General features: G+C 41.6%; 1 protein-coding gene across 3 annotated transcripts; it reads left to right on the forward strand.

Moving 5' to 3' along the window:
• The first annotated feature begins 677 nt into the window (after positions 1 to 677).
• On the forward strand, positions 678 to 23,054 carry LOC121440765 (mitochondrial poly(A) polymerase). 3 transcript variants are annotated; one of them, XM_041641648.1, is made up of 9 exons: positions 678 to 834; positions 6,379 to 6,551; positions 7,304 to 7,537; positions 8,945 to 9,169; positions 11,501 to 11,712; positions 13,825 to 14,051; positions 19,690 to 19,782; positions 19,864 to 19,937; positions 20,703 to 23,054. In XM_041641648.1, the coding sequence occupies exons 1-9, from the start codon at positions 678 to 680 to the stop codon at positions 21,060 to 21,062; spliced, it is 1,755 nt and encodes a 584-aa protein (XP_041497582.1). In that variant the 3' UTR covers positions 21,063 to 23,054. The 3 variants fall into 3 exon arrangements, with proteins under 3 accessions (XP_041497582.1, XP_041497583.1, XP_041497584.1); XM_041641649.1 differs by having other exon boundaries at positions 691 to 822; XM_041641650.1 differs by lacking the exons at positions 678 to 834; positions 6,379 to 6,551 and having other exon boundaries at positions 7,410 to 7,537; positions 8,941 to 9,169.
• Positions 23,055 to 23,684: the final 630 nt, after the last annotated feature.

Raw genomic sequence — 23,684 nt, forward strand, 5'->3', positions numbered from 1 at the left:
GGAGCCTAGCTAGTCAATCAGTCCAGACAAAACTGTGAGTTCCAGGTCCACGAGGGAAATTCTGTCAACAAGTAAGATAAACACAAGAGCGGAAGACATCTGATATTGACACCTGACCTTCAGATACACACACACACACACACACACACACACACACCATACACGAATATTCTTAGCTTTATAGTCAAATGGTAGAAACAACCCACCAAAGTCCGCAAACTGATAAATGGGGAAGTTCATTTGGCAAATCCCCTCCTCCCGCTTCTCTCCTGCTCCCCCCACAACTCTCCCCCCCCCAACACGTAGCACTTTTTAAGAAGCTATTATACTGCCTATTTAGTGACAAAACAATAGCGTTGGAAGTCTGACCTGAGTCTGAGTCCTGAGAGTCATTCATTTTCCACCTCAACACAATGCTAATAAAGCACAGCAAGCTAAACTCTGTGTAATGGAGTAGTAGCACCTCACCAGAATACAGCGAGGCAGGCAAACAGACTGTTAAATTCAGACCATGTAAGTATATGCAAACTTCAGGGTTTTCCATTCTGGTATCCAAGGTTTTGCTTTCAACGCGAAAGTTTCTACCTAGTTTGACCCAAAGGGCTTCCCGTTGTACTGTCTCTAAGCGCGCAAGCTCAGCCGCTAAACTTCGGCATTTACTTCCTGCTGCCTTCACAATGGCGGCTCGCGGCGTGGGGCTTTTGACCCGTTTGCCCCTGCATTCCCAGAGAAGGAGCCGCGTCCAGCGTTCTATTCCTAGGCATTTCAGTTGTCCAGGGACTGTAGCCGCGAATTTCGGGAGCGAAGAGCAGCCTTTAGGCGGTGCGCAGACAGGTGCTGGGGGCGGCCGAGGCGGGCGGAGGGCGAGCGGCGCTGGCCAGGGGCCGGACCCCCGAGGCCTGGCGGAAAGCCAGCGGGGCGTTGGTCGCTGTGAAGACGGTTCCGGCGCTCAGCAGTGAGATATTAGACCAGGAACACAGTCGGCGAGTGTCTGTAGTTCGTCACAGAGCTCCTGTGCGGTGGGAGTAACAAAGTTGGCACCCAGTGGCGTTTGCCCCTTCCCTGACCCCAGCGTATCTTTTGGTAATCTGTTTTAGGGTTACTAGTACTGTGATGAAAGACCACGATCAAAAGACCAAAAGCAACGTGGGAAGGGTTTTTTTTTTTGACTTTTTTTTTTTACCCCCCCCCCTTCACTGAGGGAAGCCAAGGCAGGAGCTCAGACTGGTCGGGAATCTGACCATGGAGGAGTACAGCTTACTGGCTTGCTCACGGCTTGTGCAGTCTACTTTCTTTTTTGTTATTTTATGTTTTTTTAATTAATTTTTATTGAGCTCTACATTTTTTTCTCTACTCCCATCCCTGAGTCTCCCCTCCCCCTTCAACCCTCTCCCACGGTCCCGATGCTCCCAATTTATTCAGGAGATCTTGTCTTTTTCTACTTCCCGTGTAGAGCAGATCTATGTAAGTCTCTTAGAGTCCTCATTGTTGACTAGGTTCTCTGGGATTGTGATTTGTAGGCTGGTTTTCTTTGCTTTATGTTTGAAAACCACCTATGAGTGAGTACATATGATAATTGCCTTTCTGTGTCTGGGTTACCTCACTCAAAATGATGTCTTTTAGCTCCATTCATTTGCCTGCAAATTACAAGATGTCATTATTTTTTTCTGCTGTGTACTACTCCATTGTGTAAATGTACCACATTTTCTTTATCTCTTCTTCGGTCGAGAGGCATTTAGATTGTTTCCAGGTTCTGGCTATGACAAACAATGCTGCTATGAACATAGTTAAGCACATGTCCTTGTGGCATGATTGAGCATCCTTTGGATATATACCCAAAAGTGGTATTACTGGGTCTTGAGGAAGGTTGTTTCCTAATTTTCTGAGAAATCGCCATGTTGCCATCCAAAGTGGCTGTACCAGATTGCACACCCACCAGTAATGCAGGAGTGTTCCCTTTACCCCACAACCTCTCCAGCATAAGTTGTCATCAGTGTTTTTGATGTTGGCCATTCTTACAGGTGTAAGATGGAATCTTAGAGTTGTTTCGATTTGCATTTCTCTTAAGTGTCTTTCAGCCATTTTAGATTCCTCTGTTGAGAGTTCTCTGTTTAGGTCTGTACTCCATTTTTTTTTGTTTGTTTGTTTTTTGTTTTTCAAGACAGGGTTTCTCTGTAGCTTTGGTGCCTGTCCTGGAACTAGTTCTTGTAGACCAGACTGGCCTCGAACTCCCAGAGATCTGCCTGCCTCTGCCTCCCGAGTGCTGGGATTAAAGGCGTGCGCCACCACTGCCCGGCTGTACTCCATTTTTTATTGGATTATTTGTTCTTTTGATGACGAATTTCTTGAGTTCTTTGTATATTTTGGAGATCAGACCTCTGTCTGATGTGGGGTTGGTGAAGATCTTTTCCCATTGTGTAGGCTGTCATTTTGTCTTGTTGACCATGTCCTTTGATTTACAGAAGCTTTTCTGTTTCAGGAGGTCCCATATATTGTTTCTCTCAATGTCTGTGCCACTGGGGTTATATTTAGAAAGTGGTTCCATTTACTCCATTGGTCACTATGTATTTTTGGAGGTCTCAGAACTCCCAGGGTTTGATCTGCTCCCGTGGAGTTCACTGCCTCAGGCCTTCTCTGGTCTAGGTTGCTGGCTCAGACCTGTTTCTGTAAGTGTTCCTGGTCTGGATCCACTCCTGCGGAGGTCCCTGGCTTGGGGTTGATCCTGCAAAGGTTTCTGGCTCCGATCTACTCCCTTGGAGGGCCCAGACCCACAGAGTTTTCTGGTTCCTGCCTATTCCCTCAGAGGTCCCAGACCGAAGCCCTAACCCACAGTGGACCTGTCTCAGGCCTACTTCCTCAGATGTCTCTGGTTCTTGCTTACTCCCTTGGAGATCCCAGACTCACGCCCAGACCCCCAGAGGTCCTGGCTCAGGCCTAGTTCCTCAGAGGTCCCAGACTCACACTTGGACCAGTAGGGGTCCTGGCTCAGGTCTGCTCCCTCGAAGGTCTTAGATTCACACCCAGACCATTAGAGGTCTCTGGCTGTGGCTCACTCACTCAGCAGTTGCTCCCCTGTACCTGCTCCTGTGGAGTTTGCTGTCTCAGGTCTGCTCTGGCCCAGCTCCCTGGCTCAGTTCTGCCTCTGCAAATGTCGCTGTTCTGGATCCACTCAATGTTTTGGTTTCCCAGCTTGCCAAAGCTCTCAATTTATCATCTCTCTGCAGTAGCGTCTGTACCACAGCACACAAAACCATTAGTGCCAGATCCCGCAGTCTACTTTGTTATAGCACCCAGGACTGCCAGCGCAGGGTGATACCATCCACAATACCTGGTCTCTTTGACATCAACCTCTAATTTAAAAAATGCTCTGAGGACTTGACTGTAGCCCAGTTTTGATAGAGGCATTTCCTCAAGTGAGGGTTCTTCATCTCAGATGACTCTAGTTTGGGTCAAGTTGACATAAAACTAGCCAGTTCATTGCCCATATGATGTCACTGAAGGCTGAATACACCAAAGCCTACTGAACAGCCAGTTTTCCTGGCCCCTGGAACCCTCTGCCTGTGACAGCATCTATTCTTTTGGTGTTTCAGTTTAACCTGTTTGGTAGCAGATATGCATCCGTTGTTTAACAGGAGCCTTCTAAATGTATACACTTTGTCCATTGAGATTCCATCCTCACTGAACCTTTCTTCCATCCCAAGAACTTTGTATGGTGTGATGGTGTTTGCAAGAAGTTTGCTGCCTGTTGAAATAGTGATTGGATTGGGTTGGAAATTCTTAACCCTGCAAATTCAAATAAGGATTCTGCCGAAGTCTCTTGTGTGGATTTTCTGTGTGTGTGTTGTGCATGGGTGTGGGCATGTGGGTACGAGGATGTAGTTGATTTGGAGAACTGTTGGCATTGCTCTCCGTCTTGTTTACTGAGGCAGGATATCAGTCAAACCCAGAGCCTGAAGAAGTGACTTGAGTCAGTAGTTGCTCTGGGAACCAGCCCTCTCTCTATGACAGTGCTTCCATACCTGCCTGGTATTTCCTTGGGTTCTGGGGATCTGAATTATGTTCTTTAAACTTCTGTGGCTACCCAGGCGGTGGTGGCGCACACCTTTAATCCCAGCACTTGAGAGGCGGATCTCTGTGAGTTTGAGGTCAGCCTGGTCTACAAGAGCTAGTTCTAGAACAGGTGCAAAAACTACAGAGAAACCCTGTCTCAAAAAACAAAACAAAAAGCCAGCCAAACTTCTGTAACACCACTGAACCCTCTCCTCATCCCTGACTCCTTTTTATAGATGAGAAGAAAAAAAAAAAAAACAGCAAGTCTGACTCTCCAGTTCAAGCTTTCCCATCTTTCCAGTGGCAAAACATAAATAACATTCTCCCGACTTTGAGGCCATCCTCTTCCTTTACTGTAGATTTTGTTGCACTTTTGTGTCATCTGGATAATGTAGCTGAATGAATATGCAAACTCTTGAGGGACATACTGAGTAACTAGATGCTCAAAAGAGAAGAAAGTGTATCTTGGCCAGGAAGCTACTTATGCTTTCATTTTATACAGTCTTAAACTGTTTAATTTACTTTTATAGCAAGCAATTGAACACCAATTTAGCCTCAGTAAAAACCAGAAGCAAGAATGTTTAAGAGGTAATTATACCCAAAAAGTGGTGAGGTGTTTCAGGCAGAGGTTATCGCATAAAAAGAGAAGAAAATGAGGGCAGAGAGGAAGAGCAGTCTAAGGTCAGAAGTAGAGTAGTCTTTGTCCTTAACATGGAAAAAGGTAGTCTTCCCACTGCTAACTAGATATTACATAACGACCCTACGAATTGCACTCCTTCGTAGATACTGAGGTGGGGGAAGACAGGTGGAAGATAGTCTACTGTGGAGTGGCAGAAGTCTTCATACACCTGAGCAAAATTTGAAGGCTGAATGGAGGTTGGCCAGACAGAAAGTGAGCAGGTGGGCATTCCAACAGGGGTTGAAAGCCAGAAGGTTCTTAACATGTGCTGGTAACTGTGGGCAGTGCCATATGTGAGAACTTTGAGGGCAGAGAGAGGATGAGGATGTTGAGGAGGAAGGAGGCAGCTAAGGCTGTGTTATTTAGACTTGACTTTACAGGTAGAAGAGATCATCTTGGCAGTAGTGTGGAGCAGTCATAAGTACAAAACAAAATCGAGATTGTGATGGCACAGGCCTGAGATGAGTGTTGAAAACTGACACAGAGTGGAGAGGAGGGTACACATGAAAGAGTGTGTCTTTAGCATCTCGTACAGGAGGGAGAAGAGTGATGTTTCTGCTTGTTTGAAAATGATGAGTGAGGTCAAAGCCAGAGTTCTCTGGTATGCCATAAGAGACTTGGCTTTGAGCTGGTGCTGATGAAGACAGTTTAGGGTTCCGCAGCTTGCACTGTCATGAACCCCAATCTCTCCCTTTCCATTGACAATATTAAAAGGTACTTTTCATATCCAGTTTATGTTGTAATGAGGATTGGATCCACTGCACTAACTGAAGTACATCTCCAACCTTAGATTTTAATTTCCCTGTGATAGAGTGCTTAACCAACAGCAACTGGGTATTAACTGTTTGAGCCAGATCAAGACTTTAATTTCCTTTATGATTTTCAGTATTATAGATTGTACAGGTTTTGGTGTGTGTGTATATGTGTGTGTGTGTGTGTGTAAGCAAGTGGTAAATGAATGAATGGTTTAATTTATTATTTTTGCTTTTAGGGTCTTACAGAACCATTTTCAGCGTTGTATCTCAAGTATTCCAAATCACAATTTTATTGATAGCCACAGAAAACAGTAAAATAAGCCAAATGTGATGGCACATTTAATCCCAGCACTTGGGAGGCAGAAGCAGGAGGATCTCTTGAGTTTAAGGCCAGCGTTGTTTACATAGTGAGTTCCAGGCCAACGAGGACTAGAGTATCTTTTTGGTTTCTTGAGACACTCTGTAGTTTGGTTTCTCTGTAGCTTTGGTGCCTGTCCTAGAACTTGCTCTGCAGACCAGGCTGGCCTCAAACTCATAGAGATCTACCTGTCTCTGCCTTCCCAGTGCAGGGATTAATCTGTCTTAATAAACATTAAAAAGAAGAAAGGACAAAACATGCAGTTATATTAAAAAGGTGCCAATGGCCAAGTTTGATCACCTACGTTTTATCCCTATCAGCCACATAGTGGAAGAAGAGAACTTACCCCAAAAGTCCTCTGACCTCCACATGTGTGCCAATGCATAGACATGTTTGTGCACAAACAATAAATAAATTTTAAATATGTGATTAGAATAAAATTATTTTAATCACATGTATAATCTTCATATACTTTATCAGCATGTGTTTTAAATTTTATGTGTGTATTAGTAGAAATGTTTTTGTCTCATTTGTAGGCTCTGAAGACAAGATCCCCAAAAAGAGATTCTCTGAGGTGCAGAAGGAGAGAAGAGAACAGGCTCAGCGGACTGTTTTGATACATTGCCCAAATAATATCAATGAGAAAAAGTTTCTCAAGTATTTATCCCAGCATGGACCAATTAATAAACATTTCTTCTATGAGAGCTTTGTATGTATCGAAATATCTAACTTGATGGTCTTGCTTTTGGAGGTAGTTTTTGTTGCTTTTTGTAGTATGTGCACAAAGATCTCTTGGTATTCAACCTGTTCCTTGATTTCTTTAATGTGGCTTTCCCTCCTTGTGTTTTGAGAAAAGGAACCCTTATTGCAGCGTTTTAGAACTGTACCTGATACATAGCTCAGTAATGAAACACTTGTCTAGCATACTGGAGACCCGGGGTTCAGTCCCCAGCATTATAAAAAGCAAAACAACAGAAAAGCAAGCTGGAATTGTTGGTAACTTTTAATGGAGTGATTCCATAATCTGAAGACCTTCAAGCAGTACTTCTCAACTTTCTAACGCTGCGACCCTTTAATACAGTTTCTCATGTTGTGGTGACCCAACCATAAAATTATTTTGTTGCTACTTCATTGCTGAAATTTTGCTACTACTATGAATCGTAATGTAAATATCTGGCATACAGGATATTTGATGGCGAGCCATGGCTTGAGAACCGCTGCCCTAGAGTCTGGTGCTTTAGATGGAGCTTGTGCTGTCCTGTTACAGTGCTCTTCTCAGGGCACTGTAATGTTTTCTTTTCCTAAGTTACTTGTAATGAGTTGTATTAGAATTGTATCATTTATAAAATCAAATTGTGTTTTGTAACAGTATCATTGTTTTAAGGATGCTGTATTAATGCGTTGACTATAACATTATGAAACATGTTCCTTTTTTTTCTTTTTCTCATGCCTTTCATCCAGGGCTTTTATGCTGTTGTAGAATTTTGTCAAAAAGACAGTGTAAACTCTTTGCAGAGTGAAGCACATACTCCAAACATGAGCACAGAGTCTGCAATTCCATTTAAGTCACGTTTTTTGAACTTAAAGCTGAAAAATCTATCTAATAAGATACCTGAGCAGTTATGTGCACAGACAAGCAACCAGTCGCCTCCTTCAAGCAAGAAACTTTTTGAATTGCTGAATTATGCAGAAAGCGTGAGTTTCCATGTAACTTCAGATTTTTAAATGTATATTTGTGCATTATAAAAGTTCTGGGACTTTGTTATATAGGCAGAGGCTGCTCGTTCATTCCTGGCTGCTCAGACCTGAAATAATTACACAAAACTGTATTAATTAAAACACTGCTTAGCCAATAGCTTAAGTGTATTGCTAGCTGGCTCTTATATCTTAAAGTAACCCATCTCCATTAATCTGTGCACCACAAGGTCATGCCCTACCAACAAAGTTTCAGTGAGCTCCAGTAGAGGCTTCTGTCTCCTGTGGCAGCTACATGGCTTCTCCCTGATGCCCCTTTCTTCCAGCATTCAGTTTAGTTTTCCTGCCTAGTTCTATTCTGCTAAGCCACTGGCCGAAACAGCTTTATTCATTAACCAATAAAAGCAACACATAGACAGAAGGACCTCCCACACCACAGTCACATTGATGTTTAGAAGGTTCTGTGTTTAGTTTTGCTAGGTGAGAGTTGATGATGGATACATAGTGATACCAAGGACAGCTTTTTGCTAAGTGTTGATGGACTCTTAGCCTGTCAGACAGCTGCTGAGTTTAGTTTGTGAGCTTATCTTGGCAACTGCCTTCTGATATCAAAATTCTTATGTATTTTTCCTCCTGTATTACATGTCCTTACTATAAGCCATTCTTGTGTTCATAGACTTTATCTATTTGGTCAAGATAAAACGTGTATTTGCTTGGCTAATTTTTTTTTTGATCTCTTTTAGGGTAATTTCTGACTTTTTCTAAAACAGTAGAGTAATTTAGCCAAGTTGTATTTTACTAGTGCTTTTAGTAGTATTTTTAAGAATCAGCTTTTAAGGGTTGGGGGCTGGCTCAGTGGAAAAACTGCTCCTATGTAAGTGTGGGGATCCAGGTTTGAATCCCTAGCGCCTCTGTGAAATCAGAGCATCATGGTGAGTGCCAGCAATCCCAGCACAGGGATGGTAGCATGGGCATGGTGGATCTCCGCAGCTCCCTGGCAAGCAAGTCTAGCTAAAATGGTGATCTGTAGGTTCAAAGAGAGACCCTGTCTCAAAAAATAAGATAGACAGTAATTGTGGAAAACACCCATGTTGACCTTTGATCTCCTCGTGAATGAAGAGGCTAAAGCATCTGTGTACACTAATGTACCACATACACATCTCCATACACCCTACATACACACATATGCACACTTATGTGAGTGCACACATCCCCATACACCCCTACATACACACACATGCACACTTGTGTGAGTGCACACATGCAAAATGTTTATTTTTCAAATCTACTTTTAAGACTAAAGGAAAAAATAATGTGTTTTTGAGATAAATCTCCAAAGCAGTGAAAATGACATTGTTGTATAAACCTAAATATCTGTGTATTTTTGCTTTTTCTTCGGCCAGCTAGATAGACGATCAGCTGCACACTCTCCTGAAGACCTTCCAGCTCACCGAGGAAAATGTCCGGCTCCGCCATCTCACCTGCTCTCTCATTGAGGACATAGCTGCTGCATATTTTCCCGGCTGTGTCATTCGGCCCTTTGGCTCCTCAGTGAACACATTTGGCAAATTGGGATGTGATTTGGACATGTTTTTAGATTTAGATGAAATTAGAAAACCCGATGTTCATAAGGTAATAATTATTCCTTTGTACCATTATAAGAAATTAGAAAATTTAGGAAATCTTTGAACCTTAATAAAGTTATAGTTGTTGATTTCTAACTTAGTAATGATAACTAAAGAATGAAGTTTATCTACTAGAGATTATTTGGAGTTGTAAAGTATTTCTTTGTGTTGGTCTAACATGGAGTCACTTACCGTGACCCTTCTACATGTGCTACACAGAGAAACTGTTTCAAAAAAAAAAAAAGATTTTTTTAGATTTTGGGTTTAAGACTATATCTTCATTTAAGATCATCATAGATTTATCAATAGAAAAAAATAATAGTAACAATTTAAGCACTCTTAAATTTGCCAAGTTTCTAAAATGTTGCTGTTGTAGTTTGTCCAATTCTGAACTTGTTGGCACTTCACCTTGTTTTATAGTTCTTTGTCTGGTGGTTTTATTCTTCAGCCTAAGTTGAGGGAATTAGAAGTGTGTGTTGACCCAATTTCTAGGTCTCAAACTACGGTGTATGATGCCCAGTGATGGACAGGGACTAACAGGTTGTTTACTGAGGAATAAATGGAGAGTCACTTACTAATTGAAATAATAAATTTCAGTGTTTCTGAATTTGTTTATGAAATGTGCCAATGAACTTAACACACACACACACACACACACACACACACACAAAACCTTAGAATGAAATAGTAAGCTTGCATCTGCCTTTGGTTTTCTCTATTTGGCTTTTTCTGATAGAAAGGAATGTATGTTGCAAGATTTAGGTAATAGAAGTGAAAATTAGTCACTGTGTCCCAAGTAGTGTTTTCCTGTTGTCTGACTGACTGGTTTGGGCTGTATGCTTAGTTTCTGTGTTTTTCTTCAGTAGATTTTCTTCCACCATGTCGTGCCACATGAGAAGCACTCAGGGAGTTAGCTGTTCTTACAGTTTTTTCTGAGTATGTAATGTGTGAGTGCACATGGGGTGTACATGCACATGTGTGTGCTTGTCTGTGGAGGCCAGAGTTCAACATGGGCATCTCCCTATGTCTCTCCTCTGTCTCGAGACAACATCTTACTGAATTTAGCACTCAGGGATTGGCTAGTCAAGCTGGCCAGCAAGCACTGGTTGTGTGTAGACACTTTACCAAAGGAGCTGTCTCCTTCGCCCCACTCTGTCTGAGTTTTATTTGATGGACAGTCTCCTACCTTTGCCCATTGTTAATGTGTTTTCCATCATCTGCACCTTCCATAATTACATTGTTTTATTTCTGTGCAGGGTCTGTTGATCTGATGAGCCTTTGTGTTCTCTTGCTTTTTATATTGTTCATCTAAGCGCATTTACGCCTTGGTAACAGACAGTCTCCCAGATCTCTGGGTTTACTCATCAGCTGTCTGTCGCTTGCTGAACTGAATCCAGTGACAGATCTACTTACCACTCCCCAGCAGCCAGGCTGCCTGCCACTCTCTCTGCCTGTTCTTTGTGTCCCCATAGAGAACTGAGGTGTGGACCTTATGGCCTTTTCTGTCTCTACCTAAAAATGATCTGGGAGCCTCTGCTCACATACAGAGCACACCCGTATGGGCTTCACCCTCCACACATGCCAAGAGCAGCTTCACTACCTGTCTTTCTTGGCCATTCCTCACAGCTCCAACGCTCTGCCTCCAAGTCTGCTGCTCAGAACTGTTTTATTTCTTTGTGTGTGTGTGTGGTTTTTTTTTTTTTTTTTTTTTTTTTTTGTAGTACCATGTGTATATCTTCCACTTCCTTTGCATGTGTGAGAGAGTCCAGCCTCGCTCTCTACTGTCCGCTCTGATTCTGGTCTGCCGTCCTGGGATGAGTTGATTTCAGATGTATTTATTTATTTTTTTTTTTGATGAATGACATTTTGACATTTTTCTTTGTTTACTTTTCCATTGACCTTCTCTATCTAAGGAAGCCTCTGTGTCTTGTTTTTTCTTGTTGATCTGCTCTTTTTCTGCCTGTATTCTCCCCACACTGTGAATTAATAGTTCCATTGTGCAGTGGCTGGGTGGAAAGGGCATGTGTATGTATGTGCAGAGAATGTATGTGGTAAGTGATTCTGTGTGTATTCATACTTAATGTACACACTCAACTGTAGTATGCGTGTTGGTTATAGAAAGTCAGTGTTTTGCGAGTTAGCACCTCGTATTTTATAAAACTCTTAAGGATACCAAGCACCCCTGAGTCTGTTTTGCTTTGGTTGCATGTGTCTCAGTGCTGATTTGTTTTGCCAGAGGTTCTTTAGACTCTTTAAGTTCTAAATCATTCATTCCCCCCAAAGTTTAAAAAATTCCCTTTTCCAAAAATCTCATAATTATCAATATTTTTATATTTAGAATGCAGGGAATTTTTTGATGGAATTTCAAGTGAAAAATGTTCCTTCAGAAAGGATTGCAACCCAGAAGATCCTGTCTGTAATAGGAGAGTGCCTTGACAACTTTGGCCCTGGCTGTGTGGGTGTTCAGAAAATATTAAATGCTCGATGTCCCCTCGTGAGATTCTCCCATCAGGCCTCTGGATTTCAGTGTGATTTGACTACTAACAATAGGTATGACCTCGTGAATTTATTCACTTAATTGTGACTGTTCTAAGGTATCAATTTAAAACTTTTCTTGTTTAAAAACAGCTCAGAATTCTTTAAGACATACTTCTGTAATGACCTACTGGCCAACCTGTGTATGTATGTGTCTGTCTATCTGTCTGTCTGTCTATCCGTCTATAACTTATCTGTCTATCTTAATGTAAACTCACTAAATCAGGGATAATGGCACACCCCTGTAATCTCAGTTCTGGGGAGTCTGAGTCAGGAGGATTGTGTATTTGAGGCCTGCCTGGGCTACATCCTAAGTTATGTCAAAACTGTCAAAATTTTTTAAAAAGGTGAACAGTTAGATTGTAAAGTAGAAATTTTTTTAGTATTATTGTTTAATATACTGTTGAGTATACTCCTAAACAAAATATTAGAGTATTGTGTTAAGATGTTAATAGGACGATGAGATCCTGTCCCTCCTTCTATCTTTTCTTCCCTTTTTCCTTCCCTCCTCCCTCCCTCTCTCTTCTCCTTCCCCTTTCCTTCCTTTAGTTGTTTTACTTTTGTTTAATGCATATGTGTGTTTTACCTGCATGCGCTTCATGTGTACTTCATGTGCACCTTGTTCCTGAGGCCAGAGAGGGTGTCGGGTCTAATGGGACTAGGGTTACAGAGGGCTGTGAGTCACCATGTGGGTGCTGGGAATTGAACCTGGGTCATCTGGAAAAGAAGCCAGTGCTCTCTCTTTACCACTGAAACATCTCTCCAGCCCCAGAAATGTACTCTTACCCTGTGCTGCCTGTTTTATGTTAGAAAATAGAAGTACATCTTCAGTTTGACACCTGAGTGTCTCTAGGCATTGTCTCTGTTGAATACTACGGTAGTAAGTGATGGCTTGGGTCAGAAAATGCTCAGAACAGCTTGAGGTTCTTAAGTTTCTCTTCAGTGTATTAGTGCTATATTAGCTAGCCACCCAGTAGCTTAGGAAAAAGTGGGCTGTGAAGAACAAGTTCTTTTATACTCTGAACACTTTTCCTGGGCTCACTCACTCTGGCACCTATTGTTTGTTAGATGAGTAATTGTGACTGGAGGTCTAGCTTAGAGCAGCTTTATTTAGCTTTCCTGTCAAGTCGCTGAGTACTTTTGGACTGCCCTCAAGTAACACTTGGTATAATGTCATTGTGTTTTTTAACCAAGTTTAATATAAAATTAAAATACATACTATACTTCCTATGGACCTGCCATTGGTTGGCCACTATTACCCCAACACATCTTGGAGGCAGAGCAGATTGTAGTCAAAAAGTTTTGTGTCTGGGTTGATGCTCCAGTCCCACCACTGGAAGCCTTGCCTAGTTACAGAAAATGGCTCTTTAGGCTTCGTATCCCCCATTCCTAGGAGTCTTTGCTAGGGTCACCCTCATAGATTCCAGGGAGTTTCCATTGCAGTAGGTTTCCATTGCCCATGAAATGCCCCCCCCCATTCCTGTATCTCTCCCAGTACCCGCCCCCACCTGATCTCTCCACAATTAAGAATTTCAGAATGATACTTTCCTGATCAAATGAGTAGAATGTTTTCCTGGGTAGAACAGCTTGTTTGCAAAGGACTAGGTAAGTAAGGTGTGAGACTTCAATGCAGAAACATTTCCCAGTGTTCCTGTCTACAGTGTCAGTTACGAAGAACCCTTAGACATTGCACTTACATGTTTAGGCGCTTGACTTTATAAAACAGTTTGTTTCAGAGCTTGATTGTGGATGTCTCTGGTTTTAAGAGTGTTGGAGTTGTGGTGGCTTGTCAATAGTTGAGCATTTACGTTGAATTGAACATTTTGAATACACGGTGGTGGTGGTTGGTTGGTTTTGAGGCAGGGTTTGATGTAACTCGGGCTGGTCTCCAGCTTGCTCTATAGCTGGGGCTGTCCTTCAGCTCCTGGTCCCTATGCCTCCACCTTCCACCTGATTTGCAGGTGCTTGCCATCATGTCTGGCTGCATAATGCTTTTGGTTTAATTATGGTGTTCAAAATATAAGCAAAAGACAGTGAGATACTTAGATCTGTTCCCAGTTGTCTGTCTTTTATTTGATTTGTACCCTAACTCCGGGTTTGAAGATTTTTTTGTTTTCTGTTTTGAAGTATTGCTTTGAAAAGTTCTGAACTCCTTTATATATATGGCTCCCTGGATTCAAGAGTCAGAGCCTTGGTGTTCAGTGTGCGATGCTGGGCTCGAGCACATTCGTTAACAAGCAGTATTCCTGGTGCGTGGATTACAAACTTCTCCCTAACAGTGATGGTCATCTTTTTCCTTCAGAGAAGATCGCCCCCCATTCTTCCAACTCTGGATTCCCTAAAATCCCTAGCAGGTAAGACAAGAAGTGGCCCTCCTTTTGACACTGGATCGACATTTATGATGTATAATCAAAGCATGTATATTTGTAAGTCATGTCTTGATTTTTAAATCTAAAAATAAATGGATGTAAATTTTAATACTGAATCTAAATTTTAAGTGGTGTGTATGTGTGTCTGTGTGTGTATTCACCATCCGTCATAAGAACTGGTGTTGTCTAGCTAGGCCTTTGGAATTGAGAGCTGTGCCCTTATGGTGTCAGTTTGCAAAATATTTACCATAGCTTTCGAACAGCTGAAGCCTCTCACTTCGTTGACCCAGTCTGAGATGAAATTGAAAACACATTTAGCAGTCCCCAGGCTTCCCTGGTTTGATTCTCTCCGGCCAGCAGTGGGGTGTCTGAAATTGCTTCCTGGTGTTCTAAAGATTCTCAATGTAGATGTATTTTAGTTTACAGTCAGCCCTAGGTATGTTGTGTTGTAAATTCAGCATGCTATTTATGTTATGAATAAACTGAACTTTGGGTAGTGTTCTGGAAGAGATAGGAAACATCACTCCAGGAGCACTTATGTAGAAAGTGTGTACATACTTTATAGTTGTCCCATTGTACATGTTGCCCCGCGGTAATTCTTAAGTGTATATGGGTCCTCTCTGTTTAAAATGACCCTGAAAAGAATTTTATTCCTCTGTAATGAGTTGTGAACTACTTGCTAATATTTAAACCCATTTCTTGTCTAAGCTGGTGTTTTCTGGTATTATCCACCCATACTATGATTGTTCTCAGAATATTTTATACCTGCTCCTTTAGTCATAACTCATTTTTCTACCTGGAATGTGGTCTCTTCTCTCAGATTAAATTATGTCTTTTTTGTTACCTTCACTTAATTCAAATCAAAAGTAACCCTTTCTGGAAATGTTAGTGTTGTTCACATTTGACCTAAGAAAAAGCATTGTAGGTATGGCTGTCAGTCAGTACAACTATTGATTTCCGGTTGATTGGCAGTTGGTTCTCTATAATACATTGTAGATATGGCTGTCAGTACAAAGCAGGATTTACTTTTTTACTTTTTAGTTTTTGGTTTTAAAATCACTGTGGAAGAACTTTTCTTAGACGAATGTCTATTAAAGAGTAGTGGAGACCACTTTGGGGTGAACTTATCAGAATACCTTTCCTCTTCGTGTGCATAAAAAGTTATGGCGTTCCTGTTTGCTGGCTTTAGTAAGGCTAGTATTGATGTCAACTACGTCTGTGGCTAAGGGTAAAAAAAACAGTGTTAAAGTCAAAACTGTAAGACATCTTGGGAGTTCTCTCTAAAATTATTTTGTTTTCTTGCTTGTGTTTTAATTCCTGGGGCATCTTTCAGAACTCCTAGAACTTTGTTGTAGGTTGTTCAGAATCTAGGCTGAGACCAAAGCTCACATTGTCAGCACTCTGTGCTTGCCCTTTGTGACCCTCCTCCTCCTCTTCCCTCCTCCCTTGACGCCTGTGGGCATCCTCCCATCTTGCTGATCGCAGGTCAGGTGACCACGCCCCTCTCCACCTGTGCTGCTGTGTGCGCATCTTCCTCTGATGGGCTTTTCTTGTCCAGCTTCTGTGAGCCTGGGCTGTTCCATATGCACATCTTGTTGCTACAGCTGTTGTTTGGCTGTCATTCCATAGAATAGTCACCAAAACCGCTTTTTCAGAGTGTCTGAGTCAGTAGCTCTGCAGCGAGGACTCAGATTTGTTTCTACAAACTTTGGGGGATGCACTCCACTTTTTGAAAGTCCTACTGACCCATGGGATTTGATTCTTTTGGCATTTGCCCTTTAATTGTGGTAGGTCTGAATAAATCAGCTTTTTTTTTTTTTTTAAATAGATTACAAAACTTTGTAAATCCTTCCTAACCGTAGGTCATGACAATGAACCTATTATTTTTTTTTTGGTGAGTTTTATAGTTTTACACTTAGATCTTTTATCCATTCAAGTTAGGTTTTTTTGACATGTGAATGTTCAATTATTTTTGTATTATTTGTTTTGAAATCAAGGTCCACTTTCTCTTTTTAGTTCTTTTTGTACCTTGATCAAAATCAGTGACAATAAATTACCCATATTTGTGTGGGTCTATTTCTAGACTGGTGAATCTCTTCAGTTGCTCTCTCCCTCACCCCACAATACCGCAGTATTTTATGTGCTGTGTACTGTAACTTATGTGAATAATGTGATTGCTACAATTGTATTCTCTCTAAAGTCATTTTAGTTCTTTCCCTTTCTTTCAGAATGTTCAGACCTGTCTGTGTCTATCTACAAAGCACTCTGTGGGTACTCAAGAAGAGTTGATGTCCTACTAGGTGTAGTTCAGTTATCTGTCTGTTTTAATTTAGTTGACAATTTCATACATGTACGTAATACATTCTGGTCACACTTGTCTGCTCCCCCAGCCTTCCACTAACTTCTCCCTTTCTCCACCAAATCTTCACCCCTCTTCCATTTTAGTAGTTAAGGTGGCTGATGCCTATCCTGTTGGCCTGTGTCCACGTTGTCTGGGGGATACCTAAAGTAGGAAAAGAGCAGGGAGAGAAAGAAGAGGAAACACTAGAAAAACAAAACATTTGTTAGGCTTGAATGCAAGGTCTGGAAAAAACAAAGATGGCCTTACCTTAAATCAAATTGCTTTCAAGTTTCAATATTTCTATAAAATCTTTTTAGTGAAAAGGAAAATGAATAAAGTTTCTGGATTTTTTATTGATATTTATAGAAATATTTTTAGTGTGGCTCATTTTTCTGTTAGTAATTTTAATTGAAAATAAAATTTTTTATATAATGTATTTCAATTATGGTTTACCCTCCCCCCACTTCTCCCAGATACTCTCCACTTCCCCAGCTACCCAAATCAACAATTTTTTTACGTCATTAGAATACAAATAGGCAGCTAAAAATAATAATAAATAATATGACTAAATAAAAATAAACATAGAAAAATGGAGCTGAAGAAAAAGCACAAGAAACGATTGCAAATGCTGAGACACACATTCGCACACATAGAAACCATGGAAACACAACTGGAATCTGTGCTGAGACACACACATTGGCACACACAGACAACCCATGGAAACACAACTGGAATCTGCTGTGTAAGCAAAGGGTCTGTAAGGGAAAAGATGCTCAGAGAAAGCATCGCGAGGCAGCAGCCCTCCAACGACAGCTTTGCATTTGCTTTGTGTTGGCCATCTTCTGGTTGTGATCTGTGTACCCAGAGAAACCCCACTGGGTTATCAATTAGAGATAGCTTCTGGTGGGTCAGGGATGGAGGCTTGTGTCTACTTCCTCTCTCAGCACTGGGACCCTATCTAATTTAGACCTGTAAGCCCCATGCCTGTGCTGCAGTCTCTCTGAATCCTTTTATGTGACTCAGTCCTGTTGTGTCTAGCAGCCTTGTTTCTTTGTTGTCTCCATCCCATTTGCCTCTTACAGTCTTTTTGCCCTTTCTTTGCAGTTCTCTGAATTTGATGAAAATGTCCTGAGTGTTCGTGCTCTCTGCACATTGTTCAGTTATGGGTCTCTGTTTGTTCCCATCTCTGATGATGGCTGAGCGAGATACTCATCTATGAGTATAGCAGAATGTTCTAGAAGGAGCTGCGGGCAGTCCTGCTTTTCTTCCCACCCAGCTCCCTCACGGCTAGCTTTGCCCCGGAAATATCAACACACAAATTGTATTCTTTTAAACACTGCTTGGCCCATTAGCTCTAGCCTCTTACTGGCTAATTCTCTTGATTAACCCATTTCTAATAATGTGTATAGCACCACGAAGTGGTGGCTTACCGGGAAAGATTCAGCATGTCTGACCTGGTGGCTGGCTCCATCGTGTCTGACCCAGAGAGGAGAGGCATGGCGATTGCCTCACTTCCTCCCAGCGCTCTGTTCTGTTTACTCCGTCTACCTAATTTTCTGTCCTATCAAAGGACCAAGGCAGTTTCTTTATTAACCAATGAAAATAACAATAGACAGATGGCCCTCCCACATCAGAATGTCATTAGCAGTCATTTAATTGCTATGTTCTTTTAGCAGAACAGTTGTATTTGGTTTTCCCCTTGTGTCCAGAACCTGTGCAAGACTTAGGTTCTTGTCGGGAATGGGTTCCATCTCATGGAGTGGGCCTTAGTTCCAGACAGTGTGGCGGGGTGTTTTCACGGCTTTTGTACCACTATTGCACCAGAGTATCATGCAGGCAGGTTACCATCACCAGAGTTTGTAGCTAGGCTTGTCTTCCCTTTCTCCTCGGATAGTGTACAGAGCACTTCTAGTACTGTGAACACTGGTCAGGAGGGGTGAAGGTTCCAGGTAGACACCAAATTGGCTTCTCTGTCATCAGTGAGCTATGCAGGTGTTGTCTTCAGCAGGATGTCCTTACTATCAGGCTGTGGAGAGCAACCAATATGCTGGTTGTTTAGGGGCTTCCACAGGACTCCTTTATTAGTAATATTTTAAGTTAGAGACATTCCTGGGAAAAAAGGCATAACAGTTAAATGATGGTGAATATATTTGACTTATGCTGTCACAAAATGTTTAATCTGTTAGTCTCTTGGCATATTAAAAAGCACGTATATAGATTTCATAGGAGTAGAGGTGTTGATATAGCTGTGTGGTGGATGTAAAGCTGCACACTGTAGTGGAGGATGCACGCTAGCTCTGTAGGGTGTGGAACATGAGCAAAAGAGGAAGAGATAAGTCTCCATGTTTCCTTCAAAGACGTGCGTGTCCTCAGTATGTTTCTGCCACCTCCCAAGAGCACCAAACTAATAGTAAATCTCCAACAAGTGGGACTTTGGCAGATATTCCAGATGCAAACTAGCAGGAGAACGCACAGCATTGGGGGATAGGAAATATGTCAGTAATTTATTTGCTTTTTTTTTTTTTAATGTAAGAACCAGTAAAAAGGAGACAGGCTTGAAGGAACCTTATTTATTATCTCTTTCTAGTTTTTCCCTGGGGAATGTAGGCCCCACAATCATTCACATTATTAAGTTTCTGCTATAGAATGGATATGGTTATGGGTCAAACTGGGCAGTCTGGTGAGTTCAATAGGTGGCTTGAATTCAGAAGCATTCAGACAGGAGGTGCTGCAGGCTAGATCTGTGAGACTCCAGTTTGCTTTGGAGAATCATCCTGTATGTTGTGTATTGGGGTAGGGATGAGAGTAGCTGAGCAGTTCCATGGTGCCTGTTGACTTAACAAAGTAAAGACAGTGACTATGTCTCACGATACAATGCCAGTAGGAAAGTGAAAGGGTGGTCTAATTTAGCCCTCTTAGAACAACTGGTTTGTGCCATTAGATCAAAGCAGAAACAGTGTTAAGGATGGAAAAGAAAATCAATTACTAATTAAAGACATCCCGAAGTTTGTTTATTGGAAAGTAGAAACTGCATGTTTTCATTTTTAACTAGAAAACTGATTAGTTCGGAGATAGATTAAAAGCTTTGAGTTGCTAGAAGTTAATTTTAGTACAATAAGGGACATGTAGCATTAGTTTCTCTGTTTTCTGACCATCTCAAATTCTTTTTAAGTGGAGTTTTAAAATCTATGAACATGACTAATAGTAGGACATCAGTATTTAACTCCTGTTCTGAGGTAGGAAATACGTTACACTGTGAAACTCTGCTTCTGTGTGTTTAAGATGCTGAAGATAGATGTATCCTAGACGGGAATAATTGTACATTTATCCGGGACTTGTGTAAAATTAAACCTTCAGGAAACACAGAAACATTAGGTAAGTCTTTTTTTCCTTTCTTGTTCTTTTTCAGATTCACACAGATTTTCCTCTTACTTTCTTTATCTTGTTTTCTTGCAGAATTACTACTGAAGGAATTTTTTGAGTATTTTGGCAATTTCGCTTTCAATAAAAATTCCATAAATATTCGACAGGTAAAGAATGTGTCAGCATTTGTTACAAACTAACTCTGCTCCACCAAAGTTTTAATTAGATTTTTCCTAAAGCAGTCTAAATGCTCAGGTTTGAGTAAGGGTCATGAGATAAGACGGAACTGAGATGAGCTGTGGCGCTTGACTGAGCTCTGTCATCTGCTGTTGTTCTTGATGCTGAGACTGTATCCTTCCAGATGTGATAGCGTCCCCAGAGTTCACATATAGTTGGTTAATAAAGATGTGCTCAGTGGAAGAATTTATCTTATTTTATTTTTGAGACAAATTTTGCTAAGTGCGTCCTGTTGGCCTTGGGCTTGTTTGGTTACAGGTGTGTGCTGACTCTGGACATCCTAAGGATGGATAGATTTTACTACTTCCCTCACTTTCAGCTGTTGGGGCCTAATTTAGCACATGCCACTTTATAAAGATTGACTTTATTTATATTCTCTCTTTTCTTTTTTCCTTCCTCTCTCCAAGCCCTTCTCTTTTTAAGTAGTTGTAATACGTAAAGAAGATTTTTGTTGTTGACCTAGTCCAGATACCTATCACCTGAGCATTGACATCATCATTCATAGATCATAAACCTAAGTAATTTTCTTCACAGCATACCACAAACTACGTGGGAAAAAGAAAAAGCCGGTTATATACTCACTCGTATAAATGCGAACGTAACCGGGACCCTGGGAAAGCAGTTTTTTGATGTCTGACTTCCGCTGGCCTTGTGAGCCCCTTCTTACAAGTATGTTTCTTCTCTGTCATCTGTAGGGAAGGGAGCAGAACAAGCCCGACTCCTCTCCTCTGCACATCCAGAACCCTTTTGAGACATCTCTCAACATAAGCAAGAATGTGAGTCAGAGCCAGCTGCAGAAATTTGTGGATTTGGCCAGAGACAGTGCCTGGATCTTAGAACAGGAAGATAAGGATCAGCCTTCCCCTTCAAGTAAGCAGCCCTGGGGGCTGGCCGCCCTCCTGCTGCCTCCTGGGGCAGCCTACCCATCTCTCTCCAAGAAGAAGAAAAAGCTAATGAGTGAAAAAGTCAAAGGCTTGTTAGCATCCATAAAAAGTAGCAGTACAGACATTTCCAAAGGCACCCAGGGAAAGAGAGCAATCAGTACACAGGCATGATGGCAACTGCTTTGGATCCTGGGAAGAACTGCCATGGAACTTTGACAGGCCTTAACTTTTATCTGATGCCATTTGTCACCATCTCATTACGCTTTTACTTGACCTGATGTTCTGAATATTTCTTTCCAATCAGGTGAAATTTTATTAAAATATCAGTGGCAATGAATACGTAAGAGACATATTTGAACTCTGCAAAGTATATGGTAAAATCAGTTTTATCAGCAAATTAGTTGATATTTCTGTCAGTTTTTAGATGGAAATAATTTCAAAACATTTCTAATTATCCCCATGTACAGGTGATGAATGCAATAAAATTCCAATATTTGGTAATACTCTTTAATATCTATATTGTGTTTTCAGCCAGAGTTCTCTTATTAGGTGTTTTCTTTTTTGATTGCTATACAAAGTAGTGGGTTTCACAATGGGTTCCTGTATAGACTCTGTCTTTGTGAGCCTTCCCCACCCTCCCAGCACCCTCTCTGGTTTCCATCTCCTACCAGCCCTCCCCTCCCCATACGGCCTACCCCCCCAAAGGTCCCTCCATGCTGTGTACATACATCCAGAAAGAGGTAAAGTGCAGCTGCGACTTTCCAGGTCATTGACAGCTTAGCAGCTCCCAACACAGTCACGACATCCGTGTTCTAAGTCAGATATGTAAATTATGGATAAATTGTGCTTTAAACTATATTTTATTTAGAAATCTAATTTTATTTTTGTTTTCAAAAATAAAACCGTTTCTACTGAAATGTGAATAGTATTTCTAATATTTCTTCACTTCTCTTGTTGAGATCTCTCTGTAAGAAATAAATACATTTACAGAGACGTATTTTATATTGTTTACTGTGTAGTAGCTTTCCTAGAGATATCAATGGTCCAGAGTTAAAACTTGGCTTCATGGCAGGTCGCTGTCCTTGGCTGAGGTTGTTACAGCCTCAGAATGGGAGTAGTAATAGTGCCCACTGCTCTAGGATGTGTACCTGAGGTACAGTAAAGGTGTTGGTCAACGCCTGACACAGTCAGTGCTACAGGCTGAACCGCCAGCATCCCAAACGCAGCAGACACAGTTAATCTCTACGTGTGTGCCTAATGACGAACCTTGGGCAGGACCAGGTCCTGCACTGCATTCACTTCTCCATGCTCTGTGGACGTGTAGCCCTGCTGTTATTTGTTACTGATGTTATCTGTGAAAGTGGCTCACGATTTTCCACCCTGGAGTTTTAGCACTTCAGGGACTTTCTGGTTGTTTGAGATGAGGGATGCTCACCCTGTACTTACCAATGCTGCTGATGCTCTCTTGACTTTGGGGACATTGTCCTAGGCAAACACTCCACCTCAATGGAAGTCCTAGCCCCTAGCTTCAGAGTTTATAGTCTACAATTATTCTTCCTGCTACTCAAAATTCAAACTTGGAGCTTTTAGTGGTTTTAAAGTTTTAGAACAGAATTCTAATGAACTTGGGATATTTGAGGAAATCGGCAACTGTGGATTTCTGAAGCGAATCTGCTCACGGGTGTGCTCTCGCCACTCAGAGCCGATGCCAAGCAAGCAGCAGCTTCCTTCTACCAGCGGTACCCAGCAAAGGCTGCTTTCCTTTGTCCTTGGAGCTCCTTGTGTGAGGTAGAGCTTGAACGTTTCCGGCTGCAGTGACTTTCTTTCTCCAGCCGCACATTTTCTTTTGTGTAGATTTTATTTTATGTTATTTAAGCACATAAGGTGTATGTATGTCAGTATTCTTTTTATAAATTTTTAACCTATTCTCTTTTACCTTGATACTGATAGTCTGTCTTTTCACATCAAGATGTAATTATGCGATGAATTTTAATGTACAAACTCTGTTTTGAGACAGGGTTCATGTAGCTCTGACTGACTGAGCTCACTATGTAGCGGAAAATGACTTTGAACTCGAGCCTGTCTCCCAAGTGCTAGAATTACAGGTGTAAGTCCTACACCTGGCTAAAACTTTTAGTATACAATTTTAAAATAAAGGTTTTATAAACATTCCTGTCCTGTTACAGCAAAGTAGGTGTTTTGTGTGTGTGTCTGTAGCGGGGGTGTATGTGTTGCTGCTGCTGGTGGTGGTGGTGGTGGTGGTGGTGGTGGTGGTGTGTGTTATTACTGGGATTACTTTATGCCTAGATCCATGTACATTCCATTTAGGCTGACACTCTACCACTGAGCTATATCTGAGCCCCATAATCAATAGTTTTAAGCTGTATTTAACTGAATATAGGCTACACATAATGTATTTTCTCATATCTTTAGTATATCACAGCTCCATTGTGTGTGTGTATGTGTGTCTATGCATGTGCAGTCGTGCCGGGTTGATGTGCTAACCTGGGCCAGCAAAGCCCAGGGATCCTGTGGGTCTCTAGCACTGGGGCTGCAGATGCACATTTGCCTACCAGCTTTTGTGTGAGCACTGGGGACCAGCTCAGGTCTTTATGTCTCCTCTGCTGACTGAGCCATCTCCCCAGCCCACTGCTGGGTTTTACTAATTTTATTTCATTATAATAATATATCAGTGATTTGACATTGGTCTTACTGAATTGAAACTAATTACAAGGATAAGGAAAAGTTCAGCTTTTCCCTAGGGGTGACTAGGCTTTCATGTGTAGTTTTCGG

Source organism: Microtus oregoni, unplaced genomic scaffold (assembly GCF_018167655.1).
Source record: "Microtus oregoni isolate MIOR12 unplaced genomic scaffold, Mior012 000070F_ref0000104, whole genome shotgun sequence".
Taxonomy (NCBI): Eukaryota; Metazoa; Chordata; class Mammalia; order Rodentia; family Cricetidae; genus Microtus; species Microtus oregoni.